The sequence below is a fragment of the Channa argus genome, chromosome 11 (genome assembly GCF_033026475.1).
Source record: "Channa argus isolate prfri chromosome 11, Channa argus male v1.0, whole genome shotgun sequence".
Taxonomy (NCBI): Eukaryota; Metazoa; Chordata; class Actinopteri; order Anabantiformes; family Channidae; genus Channa; species Channa argus.
The window spans coordinates 10,760,119-10,777,509 of record NC_090207.1 but is presented as its reverse complement, the minus strand read 5'-3'; the positions used below and the strand labels follow the sequence as shown (position 1 = coordinate 10,777,509).

The 17,391-nt window shown below is 42.8% G+C and overlaps 1 protein-coding gene across 4 annotated transcripts in view; it reads right to left on the bottom strand.

Moving 5' to 3' along the window:
* Nucleotides 1-12,736, bottom strand: part of ptch1 (patched 1) — a 45,957-nt gene extending 33,221 nt beyond the window's left edge. The window contains exons 1-2 of one of the 4 annotated variants that reach the window (XR_010915565.1): nt 10,626-11,350; nt 8,887-9,079 (exon numbers count right to left, since the gene is read on the bottom strand). Coding sequence is in view for 3 of the 4 variants with exons in the window: in XM_067521450.1 (XP_067377551.1) it covers nt 8,887-9,079; nt 10,626-10,796 (364 nt within the window). In the remaining variant the exon portion in view is untranslated. Of the gene's footprint in view, nt 1-8,886; nt 9,080-10,625; nt 11,351-12,582 lie in introns of those variants that run through there. The other 3 variants (XM_067521451.1, XM_067521450.1, XM_067521449.1) reach the window with 3 other exon arrangements.
* Between the last annotated feature and the right edge of the window lie 4,655 nt (nt 12,737-17,391).

Sequence of the window (17,391 nt, the reverse complement as noted above, 5' to 3'; positions counted from 1 at the left end):
AGTTGAGTCTGTCCTTTGAGTTTGTTTGCCCTTGGATCTTGGATCAGTCTTTTAGGAATGATTTCCCAATTTTAGACACTAGTGAATACAATATCTTCAAACAGAAAATCACCTATCCAGGAATCCTGGCTATTCTTAAAGATCTTTCATTTGATCTACTTGGTCCCTGTTACTGGTCAGTCTTGTCAGGCAGAAGCTGATGAAATGAGTCCCCACCTCACGTCATCAACTCGCCTATTCTTTCCTGTTCATCACCTTTTGTCAACTACTACTGCCAATCACCTAACAGAGCTTTGATCACTTGATGTGTTTGCTTCTACCTTAAACCAGCTGTTGTCACTTTGTGTATGTCCCTCATTCAAGCTGCTTCTTGGATTTTCCTGCCATGTAAGTATCAGCTGCCTCATATTATTGCTGCTGCTGGAAATCTAATTTCTCTGTTATTTTAACAATTACCTAGAATGATACCCAATGCTCTACCCACTAAGCCACCAGGGGGGCCTGGTGGCTTAGTGGTAGAGCATTGGGTTGGGATGCAGAAGACCGAAGGGCCGAATCACATCCCATCACCCCAAACCCCACCCAGCCATCAAGGGCTACCTTAGTGCCAGTCCTGAGCCCAGATAAAATGGGAGGGTTGCAGCAGGAAGGGCATCTGGCATAACAAACTCATGCCAAATCAACCCCTGAAGAGACAAGTCAAAGGCCATTGATCTTTGGACCTAGAAAGGGCGACTGGCGCTCAGTTGGTACGGTAGTCATCCACGAACCACAGGGTCAGTGGCTCGCTCCCCGCTCCTGGCTACATGTCGAAGTGTCCTTGGGCAAGACACTGAACCCCAAGTTGCTCCCGGTGGGTCAGGTGAGCATCTTGCATAGCAGCCACCACCATCGGTGTGTGAAAGGGTGAATGGGAATCAACATTGTAAAGCACTTTGGATAAAAGCGCTATATAAGTGGCCATTTAGAAAGATACTTAAACTTTAGGTTTTTACATTGTGGAGATATATTCATCCCTTATATGATGCTAAAAATTTAACCCTGTCTAAATCATGAAAACCATTTCCTGCCATTAGCACAAGCCTTTACAGCAGGAGTGGGGATGCTATCCTTGGTGAGAGCCACAGCCTTACCCACTTCCGTTTCAGCCTCTGATTGAAAGAACATCCCTGACTCTGGTAATCGAAAGTGGGTAGTGCTGGAAAGCAAGCAGGGCACGTGCAAGATACTTCACTATTAACCTCGGCTAGCCATTAGTCACTGATATTAGAATATCACCCTATCATTAGTATACTTGTTTTCCACCTTATTCTTCTTTCAGCCATTTGAGTGTAATAGTGACTGGTATTCTTTATCTAGTGTAGCTGCAGCTGTAAAAGTAGTGGTAATTGTTGCAGCAGCATACACAGAAGTATACACTACACTGCAGAAATAGTAGTTTTTAGTGAGGGCTTTGCATCGCAGGTGTGCACACATCCACGAATATGTGATGAAAGGCCTCAGTGAGAGCCAAGACCCTAACTGACCCATAGTTAGCCCCCCTTCCTTCTCTCTTTTCTGTTTTCAAAGGGAGCTGGGGGCTGCTGCCACACCAAGAAGGAGTAAAACAAGCAAGATAGATAGTGGCTGACAAGGAGAAAACAGAAAAAACTAGGATAAAAAAAAGAGGGAGAAAGAAGAGATAAGCACCAGAAAGTGTTCGGCTCCAACGTACAGATGTAGCTAAATGGATCAACACACCACAGAGAACCCTGACCCCTGACACAAATGTGACACCCAGCTGCCAACCCATGCCCTCCCCTCCTCTCTAACCTCCCACCCATATCAGCAACCCTCACACCCCCTACTCCAGAATTACCATATGTATGGATCCCCTCGCCCCCGATTATGCTAATCACCTGTCCAGCCCCTGCAGCCCCTAAAATGGGTGTATTTAGCAGTCGGCTGGCTCCCAATGCAGCTTCCCTGGGCTCGAGGTGTACATTCACACACTCCTCAATGGGCAGATTCTTCCACGTTGCTGCCTTCATTCAGGTCCCGCCTCTCCCCTTCAAAACCCCCCATGTCAACGCAGAAAAAAAATCCTATTCATTTCCATTGGATTCAGAGAGCAGTGGAAGGAGTAGTAGCTAAAGAAAACACTGGCAGTAGTTGCTGATCTATAAAATGGCTAGGATATCAGAAAAATTATGTATTGTGTAAGTGATGTAAAAGCATAAAATCACCAAAGATAGTATAATTGTTTTTAAGCAAAATAAGAAACAGTAAAAATATACATAAAAAAAGTTCTTTATGGTTTTGGAAAAAAAAAATTCTCATCCAATATCTTGTGTAAGTGACTGTCAAATTCAAGCCAGGTGAACCCTCTGCATTTACTGCTCTGTGATTGGCTCAAAGCCCAGCCATAACAGACCGTGACATGAGCCTGAACAGCCAATCTTAACCAGCCATCTCTCTGTCATTTCCTGGAAAGATAGTCCATGATTCCAGGTATCCCAAAATCACACATTCCTGTGTAGAACAGAAGACACACAGAGAGAGGGAAACGGACAGTGTGTCAATGAAAGATAAGAAAGACACCAGTACCAGTTAATTTCCAGTTTGAGTAAATGGATTTTAATTCTTCTAGATGCTAGAACACACTACAACATTTTATGATCCAATGAGACAGGATTTGAAGTTATCATGCAGTGGCAGCTATCCAATCTTTCATCATGATGATGTTCTCAATTGAATAAGTTACAGTATATTCACACAAAGCTAAAAGCTACTTCTGATATGCCCCAAATCCAATATTCACTTTTAGCTCCATTTTGGCTACTGTTTAACTGTTTAACTGCACAATGTTTATTAGCTTGTTTCGTTGTCTGCTCTATCAGCTGCTGAATCCAGCCAAACAGCCCATAAGTCCTCGGGACACTTAATAATACAATAGTCAGGTCACAAGAGTTTCCCTAGTCCTAATGCTTCAGCTGGCCTAAGCAAGAGACTCGTTAGAGGAGATGATTTCTGGAGCTCCAAACCTATCAATTATACAAGAGAGGAAATGTTTTATGTCTCTGTATCTTTATGCTTTGTGTATGCATCTGTGGTACTTGCGTAATTGCTATTACTGCCAGATTCTATGACGCTTCACCATAGGAATTGCAATGAACTATACCACTATGTACGTAATTCATGAGTGCCAGTGGGGCTAAGAAAATCCACTGACACACACACACACACACACACACACACACACACACACACACACACACACACACACACACACACACACACACAGCATTTGGAGATGTTCACAGTATGTTTGCATGAATGTTTCTCTGCTTTTGCTGCAGTCTGAGAAGCATCAATCCACACCCCAATCTCTCTCCTGGTGTACGGTAGGCACTGCAGCCAAAACACAAACACACTACCGCTACTATACTCCTGCTTCTTCCCTCACTCTGTCTCCCGCAACACACACACACTTTCTCCCTCGGCTGTTTTGTACTTTCTCCACCCCTCTGGCAGTCAGCACTGTGAGGGAGGGAAGAGAGGAAAGGGGAATAGGGAGGGATAGGAGGAGAGGGGAGTGAAGGGAAGGAGGGAGGCCAGACCACCCTGATCTCATGGCAGGGCTGAGTGTTTACATTGCCGTGGCTCACTCTGTAATACATCTGGCATTCTGAGGCCACTCTCTCCAGCCAGGGATGGAGGCAGTGGTGGTGGGTGGAGGTAGGAGGGGGCTTGGGTAAAGAGCGAGACCTTTCTGGCATAGAAAAAAAAGAGGGATAAGAGAGAGAGGGAGAGAGAGAGAGAGAGAGAGAGAGAGAGAGAGGGAGAGAGAGAGAGAGAGAGAGAGAGAGAGAGAGAGACTCCAGTTCTCTCCACAGTCTCCTGTGGTCGGTCATTCGCAGGGCTCTGGTTTTTGAATAAGAGCGCATGAAAGAATGCAAAATGTAAACAGAGAGCTTGGAGGCATCTCAGGATGTCATTTGTGAATGGGAGTGTGCTCGCCTTAATACACACACACATGCGTGTGCGCGCACACACACACACAAACACACACACACCATGGTTAATGAGCAATTTTTAAAAAATTATTCCTCAGTTACTTTTGCCAGGTAGGGCTTATATACACACCACTGAGGGAGAGCTAGGTTGAGAAAACAGCACTGCAAGTCTGTGTACAGTACCAGAGGCGCAATGTTTCCCCACAGTAAATCCCTCACCAGCTAGCCTGCACTTTTCATCAAGTCATAAAGTTTAACACAACACACTGGAATGTTATTCATTCTACAGAGGTTTAATCCTGTTTGTAGTGAACTGATAAACACAAACTTAATTGAGTCCAGTTTGGAAAATGTAAAAAAAAACAAAAAAACAACAATTGCGTGCGTGTGCAAGCTCACATTTGTGTATGAGGGCTTGCAATTGTGTGACAGAGACAATGAAATAGACGCTGAGAGAAAGAGAGATGACTGTGTATTATGTGCAAAGTAGAAAAAAAAACACTGGGTGTGGGTGCATTTGTGTGTGTTTGATTGCTTGCGGCTGCTGAGTGAAAGCGGTTCGAGGATAGAGTGGGAAACAGTCAAAGAGAGAAAAAGAAAAGAAAGGAAGAAAACAGATGAATAAAAAACATAAAATAGCAAAGAGAGAACCATCAAAATAGCCTGCTATGCCAGCCCTGGTCAACCACCTACTCATTCAAAGAACCAAAACTCTAAAGCCCTCTCTGCGTGTGCATGTGTGTGTTTGCTTGTGTGTACATGTGCATCCATGCATGTATCAGTGCTCCCATACACATCAAAAGCTGGATAATTCAATCATGCAAACCACAATCCTCTCAGTGGAGACGCCACATTCAGGGCACTCCTCCTCCTCATCTTCGTCCACAAGAAAGGATATCAATGCTTCTTCTGCATGCACTTAACATTATACCGTTCCCTACTCCACTGCCATTACCAGCAAAACAACAAAACAACCACCAACTCTGTCAACTCAACTCTTAATCACGCTAGATACAAAACAGGCATGTTAAAGGGGGGCCACTGCGTAAGGAAAAAAAAATGTTTGGTCCTATCAAACTGGGGTCTTAAACCTTAAATTGGGTGCAGGATGCACACAAACATCAATAGCACCATTTTAACTGTCACTATAATTATATCAGAAATAAGCTGAAGGCATTTAATTTTCAGAAACCTTAAATCATGAACATTTGTGAAGTATTCAATTAGAATTTTCCTCCTTTTTGCCTTATTCCTCAAAATCTATCCTGTAATTAAAGCAGAAACGATGACTTCTCTAATGCAGTCCATGGATTTTTAAGTTAGAATTATTGTACATTAATTCAGAAATAAAAGCAAAAATGTCAGATTCACTGCCCTCTGCTGGAGAACAGATGTCAAAAGGGAGAAACACAAATTCATAAAATAAAAAATACTTATACCAACATCAGGCCCACATGATACATTTATTCAGGCACAGATGAACATGCACACAAACAATGCCGTGTGGCAGCTGCAACTTCTGTTGTGTTGTGTCCAGCCCCCTCCGCTCTGTTGGGAGTCTTCACTCTGCACCAAGGCCACAGGGTGAGTATCAGGTGAGGTTTTAAATAGCTGGGCCTCTACGAGATGACCTCAGGGTCCCAAGGGTCGAACCCTGTGGCCCCTAGACTCTACGCTTATGCCCCCCCAACCAATCCAAAAACAGCGTTCCAGGACAGGAGCTCTCCCCTTAGTCTGTAGCAATGGGAGTTCAATGTATGGCAATTCTATGCCCTAGTCCAGGCCATAAATCTGGGGATCATAAACCCATGTACAATGAAAACAAAAGAAATTCTCTGACAGCTATAGCCCCATCCTCTTTTTAATTTATGCTAAACTACAGATTAACCACAACTCAGCACAGATTACAACACAGCACAAACTCACTTACCTCAGTTTCAACTTCCTCTCTACTGAAGTGCAAAATTTTCTCCTCCCTGTACCCTCTTTCTTCGATCAACGAAGTCCAATGGCACACACACACACACACACACACACACACCTCCATCTCCAGGCACTCTCTCAGCACAGAAAAAAAGTGAAGGAGTGACGAGCCGTACCTACAGGAAGGCTAATGTTTATGCGATACTGTTTTAATTAGAGGCAGGCAGCACTGATGTTTTCTTTACAATTTGGGCTGTGTTTGCCATAATCCAGAATACCAAGGGATGGCTTCATTTTCCATCTCTGGCCAGGAGAGACTCTAAAATCGGGTCTAATTTCACTCTTCTATGTCTCTGATCTCAAATGGGGCTCATAGTTAATCAACGCATGATCATCTACAATTTGAAACTGAGAAGGCCAAAATATGTGTTCCACCACTGAAGAAAGCACACACACAGTGGGGCAGTGTGTGGGGAAAGCGAGATCGAGGACTACAATACTAAAACTTCCTGTTTCAGCTACAAATTCGTGGAGTCGAGGAAAAAAAAAACTTTAATAAAGATTAATATCACTCTTTAAATGTTTAGCAAAACACAAACCCCCACACATCCTCAGAGGTTTGACACAATCGGCTCTTTGTGTGAGCATGGATCTCACCCCCAACCGGTCACTGTCGCGTTGTCTAATACACAGAACTTCCTGTGTCTGAGTGTTTATAAACAGTGCTGAGTGAGCACTGTGTGAGAAGAGACAATCCCTGCGAAAGCTGTGGCACGTGACAGCGCGTAGAATAAACACACTATCCAGCTCCGCTACGCAGCTAAGGGTGGTCTGCAGTAGAGCTGAGACTCCTCTGCAAAACCAAAAAGCAGGTGATGACAGACATGCTATGAGATCATGAACCTAAAAATGCAGCACCAGTCAATTGTGAAGGAACAGAGATCCAATATGAGCTGGGTCTATTGTGTGTGCGTGTGTGTCTGTGCGTTCAAAGGCCACACAGCTTCCAGGCGGGGTCGTCCATGGGTCGCCTGCAGAGGGCAGTTCCAAATGAAACATAAACAGCCACTCTGTCCTCTCCTGCTCTCCTGTCTTTTTCCTCTCGGACGATGGGCCGGTCCCCCAGCACGAACCAGCACAGCGTTCCACAGTCCAGGCAGAACTAATCTATCCCTCAGCTGTGCAGTCTAATCTAAACAAACAGATCTCTCCCTACCAGCATCTGGAACCCCTCATGTACCGGGACCTAGGAAACCACCACGGCCCAGTCTCTTTGTCAGCGTCTGTGTGTGCATGAGCAAGTATCAGCAGAGCCAGTGGGAGTCCATGTTGCAGACGTCTACCAGAGCTCACCAGACTTAGTTCAACTGTTTGTCAGGTTCAACTTAGAGCTAACCTCTTCTGTCAGTGCCAAAACTTAATGGTGTCACTTTTCTGAATGACAACAGGAAGGCAAGGCCTGAAAGGAAGTCTGAGCAAAATAACAGCTACATCGGAGAGAAATTAACATCACAGGATACTGCCATTGAAACAGCTTATTTTATCATCCGCAATCAAAAATATTTTTTAAATGATAAGAAACAGAGAATGGCGGCAAGTCTACACATTTGTCAAGCTGCAATAACAAAACCTATGGTAATAAACAGAACTATAAAAATTCAAATACTGCACCATATGTACTTCTCAGTTGTCAATCAATTTGCAGTGAAACAGGAAATGTTTTATATGATTAATAATGATAATTTATTCAAATTGTCAGCAATCACTTTTCTTTTATAGAATTTCTTGACTTGGTGCCAGTGTCTTAGCATAGTAGTAAAGGATGCCTTGTCTATGATGGTGGTGTGACACGTTAAAGGGTGTGGAGAAGTCCTGTACTGAAAAAGCTAGCTCCCTGTGCTTAAACTGCTGCCAACTACGTCTGCACCACGGATTAGAAGAACACACTGTCTGTAAGATCTATGCAGCAGCACGCAAAGAGAAAACAGCCAACCCAGGGGGGGAGGTGGGGTGTTTGATCTGAACAGGAATCAGTCTGCTTCACTGTCTGACCTCGGGAACTATACAATTTTTATTTGAAGGATGAGATTAAAAAGTATTTGCGGAGAATCCACAAACGGCAACCGTTTTGTTCCTTTTTTAATGACCAAAATTTACTTATCTACTTTCTGAGCAGAAAAATCTACTCCTCCATTCATGACTCTAAGCACACTCTAACCCCAAGTGCAGGAATGTGGATCAAAGGAAAGGAAAGGAAAAAAAAGCACAGTCCCTTCCCCTTACCCCAAAAGCACCACCCATAAGCACAGTCCCCTTTTCCCTAAAATCCTTCATTCTACATGAGTTGCTTCTGAAATAAAACATTTATTAAACAAGTGAGTGGCCCATCCACTCCACAAACATGAGTTCCTGTCCTCACTCCGCTTTTTCCCTGCAGCCAGAGACAAATCTTTTTGGAAAGTTGAGAGCTGTCCAAAACAGGACCACACACAGTCTCTAAGCATTCAACTGCAGGGGGCAGGCAGACACACACTCACACATACACACACACACTCTTACAAAATGGCGGCTTTGACAAAAAAAAAAATCTCCCCAAAAGTTGCTTATGAACGTTCTTCCAACCTGACTTCCGAGTACAGATACAGTCGCCTCTTGTGCATTTTGTGTTGTGGTTTAAGAAGCTGCACGTTGTGTGAGGATACACCAAATCATTTATCCTGACATGTTTCAATCTGCTACTTGACAGGGACTAAGTAATAAACAATACACCTGGCTTGTTTAGCAGCATCCCACACCCCACTCATCTTCCGAACTAAACCCTTCTTTGCCTTTCCACACATGCAATATCAGAATGAATAGATTCAAAATAAGTAAAATAAAGCATCTTGCATTCAGACACACACTCTAGGAAAAAAAAAAAAAACATTTCAACTGTCAAAAAAGCAAATAATAAATTAGAGTGCATTACCTTCCACCCAGAGTTTCTCCACGTCGGTCTCCAAATTAGCTGTCCTTAAGCCCACAGCAAAAGCTCCGAAAATCATGAGGCCCACGAACAGAAACTTTCCGCAGTTCTTTTGTATGTAACAGCCCAGCCTAAATAAAAGTCTCTGGAACTTCGCTCTCAGCCACAGAGGTGCTTTCTTTCCAGTCGCCTTCCCCTGCAATGAAATGAGAATCCTAAAATTACTGTCAATCAAAACACAACACACTGTACTTACCTGGACAGGTGAACCTGTCATGTTTCATGTTACAAAAAAAAACAAAAACAAAGACTTCCACAGGTGGTCGCAATTGTTTTCATGAGAAAGAGTCCTATGAAATTTGAACAATGGGCTCCCGTTTGACTCAATTAGATTGCAAATGTGTGTACAACAAATGCTTTAAGGGAAATGGTAGCTGTTATCAAAATAATAAACTCACATTCACAGTCTTACGCTGGTATATTTAGTGACTGAAATTTACACATCTGCCAGACATCGCCTGGAAACCTCTGAAGACTCCCTAGAGTCAGACCCCCCAGGTTTTGTCATATTGGTAACACGTATAAAGTGTAACATTAGCAGGAGACATGAACAAGAATGATATCTTAATCCACGACAGGTCAGCCACACACCGTCTGATCCTTTTCAGTCATTTCACCGCTCTGTGGATGAGTTATGGAGAAGCTGATCCAAATCAACCCATAGTAAGTGCCACAGGTTTGTCTTGCTCTGCTCTAAAATAGCAGCTGGTTCTCCAGTGTGGATGGAGGTAAATCCAAGAGCTAAGTGTCAGTAGGTGGCCTTTTGATAATTAGCCTCTCTCAGTTTGCTCTATTTCACACACATATTCTTACGTAAACCTATAGCCTGCAGGGTCTTATTACTCCTGTAAAACAGCAAAATACACTCGCTATAGATAAACTGAAAACTTCCATAAAGTGCAGTGAAGGCTTTGCTCCACACACACACATACACACCCCACAAAATGTAACCCATTTTAGGAAAAGTGCAATTTGTCATTGAAGTAGCCTACAACACCCATGCACGCCCACAAATCAAAAAGTGATAGTAAATACCCTGCAAAGGTGCATGTGGTAAAACCCACAAATACTACACACACACAAACACATACACACACACATGCACTCATCCCCACTCCCCGTCCAGAAGCCCGTGTGTTCCGGCCTGCACGGGGAGTGGAAGAGCCGCCACGGGGGGACTCACAATATTTGTGAACGGAAAACGGGTCAGCCACATGGATTTTTCCCTCTCTTCATGCGAGTCGCCCGCGGTAAACTACTGTCCTACAAACCTCGCTCTTAGCTACCAAAAGTGTTTACGCAGCACAGGAGCAGAGGAGCGTTGATGTGGATGTTATGAAACAGTGATCGCGTTAACGGAGAGTGAGCGCTGCATGTTTTGCCTCGGCACAGACCGTTATAGGTGTTCGTGTAAGATTTGAAACAAGTGCGTGTCTGTGTTTGCAAATGCAGCTTGTTTCACTACATAAGACGGAAAGTTGCGGCAAGAACAGAACCTAAGCGTTGCACAAATAAAACAATACGACCACGGCTTGCAACAACCTTGCCTTTACCCCTGTGCTCCCCTGCCCAGCCCGTCCCGTTACCTAGCAGCCACTGGACATAGTTTGGCCAGTTTTCCTGCGAATACAATGAACCCCAGACCATAAGGCTCTTTCCCAGGTAAGATGAGAAGTAAGCACCTCTGATATTTGCTCCAATGCAAAGGCCGCATCGCAATAACTCGGCCGCTGTAAATACTCCAAATCCAGCGGTGTGTTGCGGGCATAGTCCCCCCTGTTCCTCCGCGTTATCCTCGGCCGATCGGGGTCTCTGTTTTCCTGCGCAGAGGGCGCATTAGCAGCCGAGGCCATGTTGCGGGCACTGCGAGATGGTTACCGTTTCCCACTTTATAGTATGTCCCCAAAAGCGTGTATCGATATCCCAAGGCAAAAGAGTTTCACGCTCGGAGATCTCACACCCGTGAAGTAGGACTTCATACTCCTGTAGGAGACGGCGAGTCAAAGTCTGCGCCTTCCATCCCAACATTTCGTGATCCGGAGGTCTCTACCGCTTTCACCGCATTCACCGTGTCTCTTAAAAAAGGTAAGTTTCTCTCAAAAAGTGAGGTGCGCGAAGCGATTCCCATACACAAGTCCTCGGGTAAGAAACTTCGATGGCCGTAGCATTCTGGTGAGATCTATGTGGTCTTCCCCTGGGCCGCGCGTCACGGCCAACTCTGAGATTCAATAGAAGAGGAGAAAAAGACCTCTCTCCATTTGGAGGCAGAGAAGGAGGAGGGGTGAAAAAGAAAAAAAACTCAAGATCCCGCCTCTGGGGCTGTCAGATTGCAGGACTTTCTTGCATCTGATTGGTTCCAGAAGGGCAAAAATTACTCAGCAAACACGACTATTATTAGCTGCTTAGCAACAGCTCACTAAAGTAGAGAGACCACCCAGGCAGAGAGACCTCGTGTGTGCATCTCCAGCTTCAGGGGAGGCTCGTTGAGAGCCAACCCCGCTTGGTGCGTTTGGTGGTGCGGGTGCAAGTATAGCGCCCTGTCGTAACAAAGAAGCGTCTCACGGAGGGGACCTGATGTCTGCGTAGAGGTACGAACTGTGCGTTGGAAGGAGGCTGAGGAATGCAACAACTGGAGTTTTCTTTTTTTTTTTTTTACTTATATTTTTTCTCCCATCACCACGATGGTTGAGCCTCAAATTACACCTTCTCAAGGGGAGGTCCTACAATATGGAGTCGTTACAAATGTCAGCCCTGCTACAGCGTATAGACCGGTGTTTACGGCGTGCAAATTTAATTCCTTTGTCATGTCATTCTTTAGCCTGTTCCTGGAAGTAACGGAGATGAAATATATTAAACTCTTACGTGTTAGAATTAAATTTTAAAAAGTATATTATTAATTTTATTAATATGAAATATAAACAACAACTGGGCTGGACAGGATGTTTTATCCAGTTCACGGTCACATCACCTGACAACATTAATACTGGTTATCTCATCAACAATCACAAACATCACTATTATACTATTCATTACTATTAAGGAATGTTCACAGATGATCAAAGACCTGAATTGGACTGCGTTTTATTCCTCTAAATTAGTTTCATTATCCACTCTATCGATGGCCACTAATAATATTTAAAATCAATTATCATATTAAATCCACATGGACCTGTGGAAGAAAAGGCACAATGTCATGTTCAAATCGGAGACATGTGAAATTCAGCCACACGGGTGTAACATTGTGGTTTTCAAACTTAATTTACAGAAGTTTAGTAAAATTTTGGAAATGGTGGAAAAAAATTGTTTTCAAAGGGTTTAACAACAGTTTTCCTTAATATCAATTATCTGGGGAAAACATTAGTGAAAGCCTTCATAACCCAGACAAAATGGGAGAATATGAACTTAAACCTAATGTAGAAACCTTTGCTTCAAAAAAACCGTTTTGAACTCATTGGCTTCTGAGCTGCGGTAATGAGTGTCAAGACTAAAAACAGGCATAAAAGAGCAAATGAGCTGGAGGTAATTAGCCCGTGTAGCCACATGATGGACCAGAGCATCAGTCTGTCAGCAGCCCAGACTTCACACCTAAACCACCCGAGTTCAGCAGCGGCTTTGTCAGGATGCCAGCCCCGCACTTACCATCCTCATTCCAGGTGGGGAGAGCCTTCTGGACAAATCCATGATATCCGCTCTCGATATCCGGAGCCCGAACGTGTCAGTTATGATGAAGATAAAAAGAGCCACTTTAGTGTTGTGAGGGGGGAACAGATCGCATCGTCATCCGTCTTGGTCGCACGCATCTTCCACTGTGTCGGAAAAGGCTCACTCAGAATTACACGGCTGTTCCTTTTTTGGCCACGTGGGTGGTCCCGTTTGCTTCATAGGCCGGACACTTTGACTGTCACGTGACTAGCCTAAAATTCTAAACAGTACCAACCCATGCACAAGAGCATCCCGCGTGTCAGCCAGTCAGTGGCACACTCCCACCCACACAGAGAACGCACAGTTGAATGCCACACAGAAATAAGTTGGTCACGTAGTGCGCACCTGTACGTGCACAGGTGGACTCGAGAATACATTTGTGCACAAATGTGTGTATGTGCACGAAAAAAAGGCAGACATCTGTGCGCATATAGCCATGCAGTTCACTTTATCTATTGTGCAGTATTTTCCCTAAATTATCACCCTAAATGGCATTGTTTTTAGCAAATATACTTGTTTGGTTATCTGCTTAAATCAGGCGATACGTTTATCTGTTTGAAATTTTTTTCATTTCTTGCACATTGTCTGGTAAATGCTAAGAATATCTGAATAGAGTTATCTAATCAGTCCCATGAACATGTGTGCTGAAAACCACCAAACCAATTGCAAGAATAATATCATTTTACTGGCATCGGAAATGCCTGTTGTGGTGTCTGGGTTGGAAATAGTATGAATGGGGGAACAAAGTTGGACTGTGGTGCCCCCAAATATTTCTAAACAGAACTAGGTCCTAGCAAGCAGGCTCCTAGCAAGCAGGAGGCATAAGCGCAATATCTGATTAAGACATATTGAGGTTGTTGTCAATATGGAAAAGCTGTAGGAGTTCATTAAAGTGCCGTAGGTCATTGGGGAAAATGGTCCTCTACTTTGAATACTGTAGTGTGGAGGCTGTAAAGATATGCCAGTAAAATGCACTGGGAGATTATATTGCAAGCATCTGTGTGAACTAATGAAATGCGTATGCACATAAAATTCCATAACACTCCTGACCAAACATGAACATATTTCCTTTTTTTTCCATTTGCCACAATGTGCTAATATGGATTCAATGATGTTCCATAATGGTTTATAAATTCTACGTTGGGAAAAATGTATTCCACATTTCCACATGGCCATTTTAGACCACTGTGTGGAAGATGGGCAACAAGTTTACTCAGGCCTGTACATTAATTTCCTTGAAATATAGAAAGATTGTATGTTTGATTGAAATAAACACACAATGGATAAAAAGCAAATTGTGTAAATTAAAATGATAATAATAATTATGGGAGGACAGCTGTACTGGGAGTCCTTTCAAAGATGATCTGCTGACCTTTAACTGTAAACATATGGCAGAGTAGACATGAAGGATAAGTTTATCAGTAATCTTTTAAGCACAACATACCAAACAATTCACAGTTTCAGCCTTGCAGTTGTGAGGATTTTAAGACACCACCTTAGGCTTTGAGAAAAGTATGAAGAGTTGTTACATGTGCTGTTGTAGACTCCTTAGGGGTTACTTTGTCCTGGTGAGTGTTCATATTGATCTGGTCCTCTTTCAGATCCACATGGGCTCCTTAATGAGGAAAAAAGATCAAGTGTAAATTTAGGAGCTGGATAAATCGGGCTTGAATCCCAGAATGACTTCATCAACAAATCACAAGGCTGGTGGCTGGCAAGCAGCCAGGGAGAAAAAAAGCGGAAAAACCTTGTTTAGTACATGCGCTTATTTATGATTTGCAGGTGGATTACAGTTCATAGCAGAAGTCTGCCAACACCCTAATATCCTGTAAAAAAACAGATCATGTTTTACCGTGATCATTGACAGGTTTGACATGATTTCTAATCAGCTTTGTAGCCATTACTTCATTATATTGATTATAAAAATAGAGAAAGGGAAAAAGCAACCGAAAAAGACACTGAGAGAATACAAACAAAGCACACCTGCAAACAAATGCACTCAAGATCCCAATTAAATAAGGATGTCCTGTTCTCTTTTTTCTGTCTGTCTTTCTTTTATTCCACTGTCCAAAAAAGAAAACAATATGGATGGATGGAAGTGAGGGATTCTTAATGAAGGTTAATGCAGCCTGTTTATGAGTGTGAATTCCAGCGAGGAAGGTAACAGTTCCTGCTGTGGTTGTGATGTGTACTGCCTGCAAAGCATGCGTGGCTTTATCTGCACAATGCCGATAGTGGAAAATACACATTGCACTTCTTTGTGGCTATATTGCCCCTTAATTTAGTTTTACCTATTGGCTCAGGATTTTTCAAGTCTGTTTTTTGAACATGCACATTACCTGAGGTATTGGTTGCTGCATCTATTTCCTCCCTGGACTGTCTCTCTGGTAAAGAGGTCGAGGTAGGAGGGCAAATGCACAGCTTTCTCTTTAAATCCAAAGATGCAGTCACTGTTTTGACTAAGAGCATAAGTGACAAGAGCATTTAATAACAAATGATTCTGGAATTTAGAAACCAGCCTAAGTTCCACATTTGCTTTTCATTGCAATGATTAGATGCAGCAAGCGCTTGAAAACTCATCGTACAGGTTATATACAATTTACAAACACATTTTCCAAATAAATATAATATAAATACAAGATAATATATAAATGAGTCCTTGTCGGCATACTGCGGCCATCATTTGTGTGCGTCAATTAGCAGTGACTATAAACTGTGGATCTATGGAGAAAAGTACTACAAAATCCAGGTTTAAATAAATATACAGGTCCTAATGAAACACATGAGATGATTAATAATTGTTGTAGGAACTGTGAACCTTTATTATGATTGTCATAATGTTGCACAGTGTTGTAATAAGAACAACATTGTGCAAAAACTGTAAAAATACAAATGCAAATGCAAATGCAAAGAGGGCTGTCTCAAAACCTGTCGATCCAGTTGTCATTCGTCTTCAGAAACTGGCGTCGCTTCAGACAACGGTCAGAAGACAGGCCGTCTCGATTTCTTTCTCCTCACATCTCATTCTCACATCTTATGTAGAAGAGACTAGGAAAAGAGGATAAGACACAAGTGGAAGGACACAATTTAAGGTAATGGGAGGGAAACTTGATGTGTGCTCCATACATGTACGTCACTTTGGTTTAAAGTGTTGATTAATGATGATTAATTGTAATTGTAAAAAAGGAAAAATTGTAAACGATTGTTTTTTTCAGTTTGTGGTTTTTGGACATAAATCATTTGGTGGAAACCTGCTCCACCTCTATGTTTGGATTGTTGTGTTGCAGATGGTTTTTTTCCCACTTTTAACTCACCAGCTGAGAGCTCTCCTCCCCCCAGAATTTGTCAGGAGCTCTGAGAGACAGGGACTGCAGTCATATGTATAACTCTTACTTTCTATGCTGCCGTCCCATTTTCAACACAACTCAGTTTATCAGAGTCTCACATTAAACCACACCCTTCCAGATCTTTATAGGCTGCGCTTCACTCCTTCACCACCAACACCAACACTGCCTATTGGGGGGTGAACTACTTCTGCCGTGTAAAATGTCTATGTTGTGATGAAGTCTAATTGCCAGATTTTTCTTTACCTCTAAAAAAGTTCACGTTGTACACAGTAAGTCAAATAAATTAATTTATCACTGTTTCAGGCTTTTTCAAATTATTCCCTCTTGACTAAAGAGTAGATATGGTCACACATGGATTCCTCTGCACTCAGAGATTATTAACATAATGAAATGATTTAGAGAGTCCAGCTAAGTTGATAGCTTGTTTACAACTTGTCTGATTATCTGACTGCTTGTATTTCTTGCTTCACTGAAGTATGTTGTAGCAATGTCACTGTGTTTGCACATGTTAACAATTACGTTTGGGAGCACAATCTTACCATGAGTATCAGAAACAAAAAGTAAAAGTAAGAGCAAAGTCGTATTAAATGAATGTGTGTCTATCCTTGAGGCTGTCCATAGAAGTTCCATACAGGTTTTTATTTAAAAATGTTCTACCAAGTCATGAGGCCATCCCCTTCTCTTCCAGCTTGACTAAGCTGGTGCTCCCCTGGCCCATCATGGCTGCCTTCGTAGGGCTGAGTGCAAGGTGTGAGCCTGCTGGGATGTTTATGTTCCAGCTCAAGGTTGTCTTCAATCACACAGGGAGCTGTTTGACAGCTCGCAGCAATGCCTGGCCTCTGTTTACCTCTCCCAATTTCTGATCGGCTTTGTATGCACAATCAGAGCACCTCAGAGACGTTCCAAGAGGGCAATTCCACCACTCGCCATCTAGTAACATTAGAGCAGTGGACCAAAGGCAAAAATGCATATGTTTGACAGACTTACACTTTGCAGTGAAAAAAACTGCCGAGGTTCATTAAAAATACATGTTTAAAAAAGTTGATTTTGTGTTTCTTGTGGTTCTTAACATAGTGCACATTGTTCATATGAATACAACTTTAATGCTCATTTATGCTCAATTTACATACAAGTGCAATCATGTGAAAACCTTAGTAAATTTCATATGAATATTGATTTTGATTTCTGGGCATTCAAGCACTTTTAGGCCCTGTTAGCCTCATGTGGAATCTGTAGCAGTCCACTTCCCTGTTTGGACAACATTTACTTTGAGATCTGGGACAGACAATGTTGGAGCTGGCTGATATTTAGACAAGGCAGTGGTCTGTTCTGCAGAACTGGCCTGAGAAGCTGTAATTTTTGGAAGTGATTTCAGCCTCCAATGTTAACAGGAAACGTG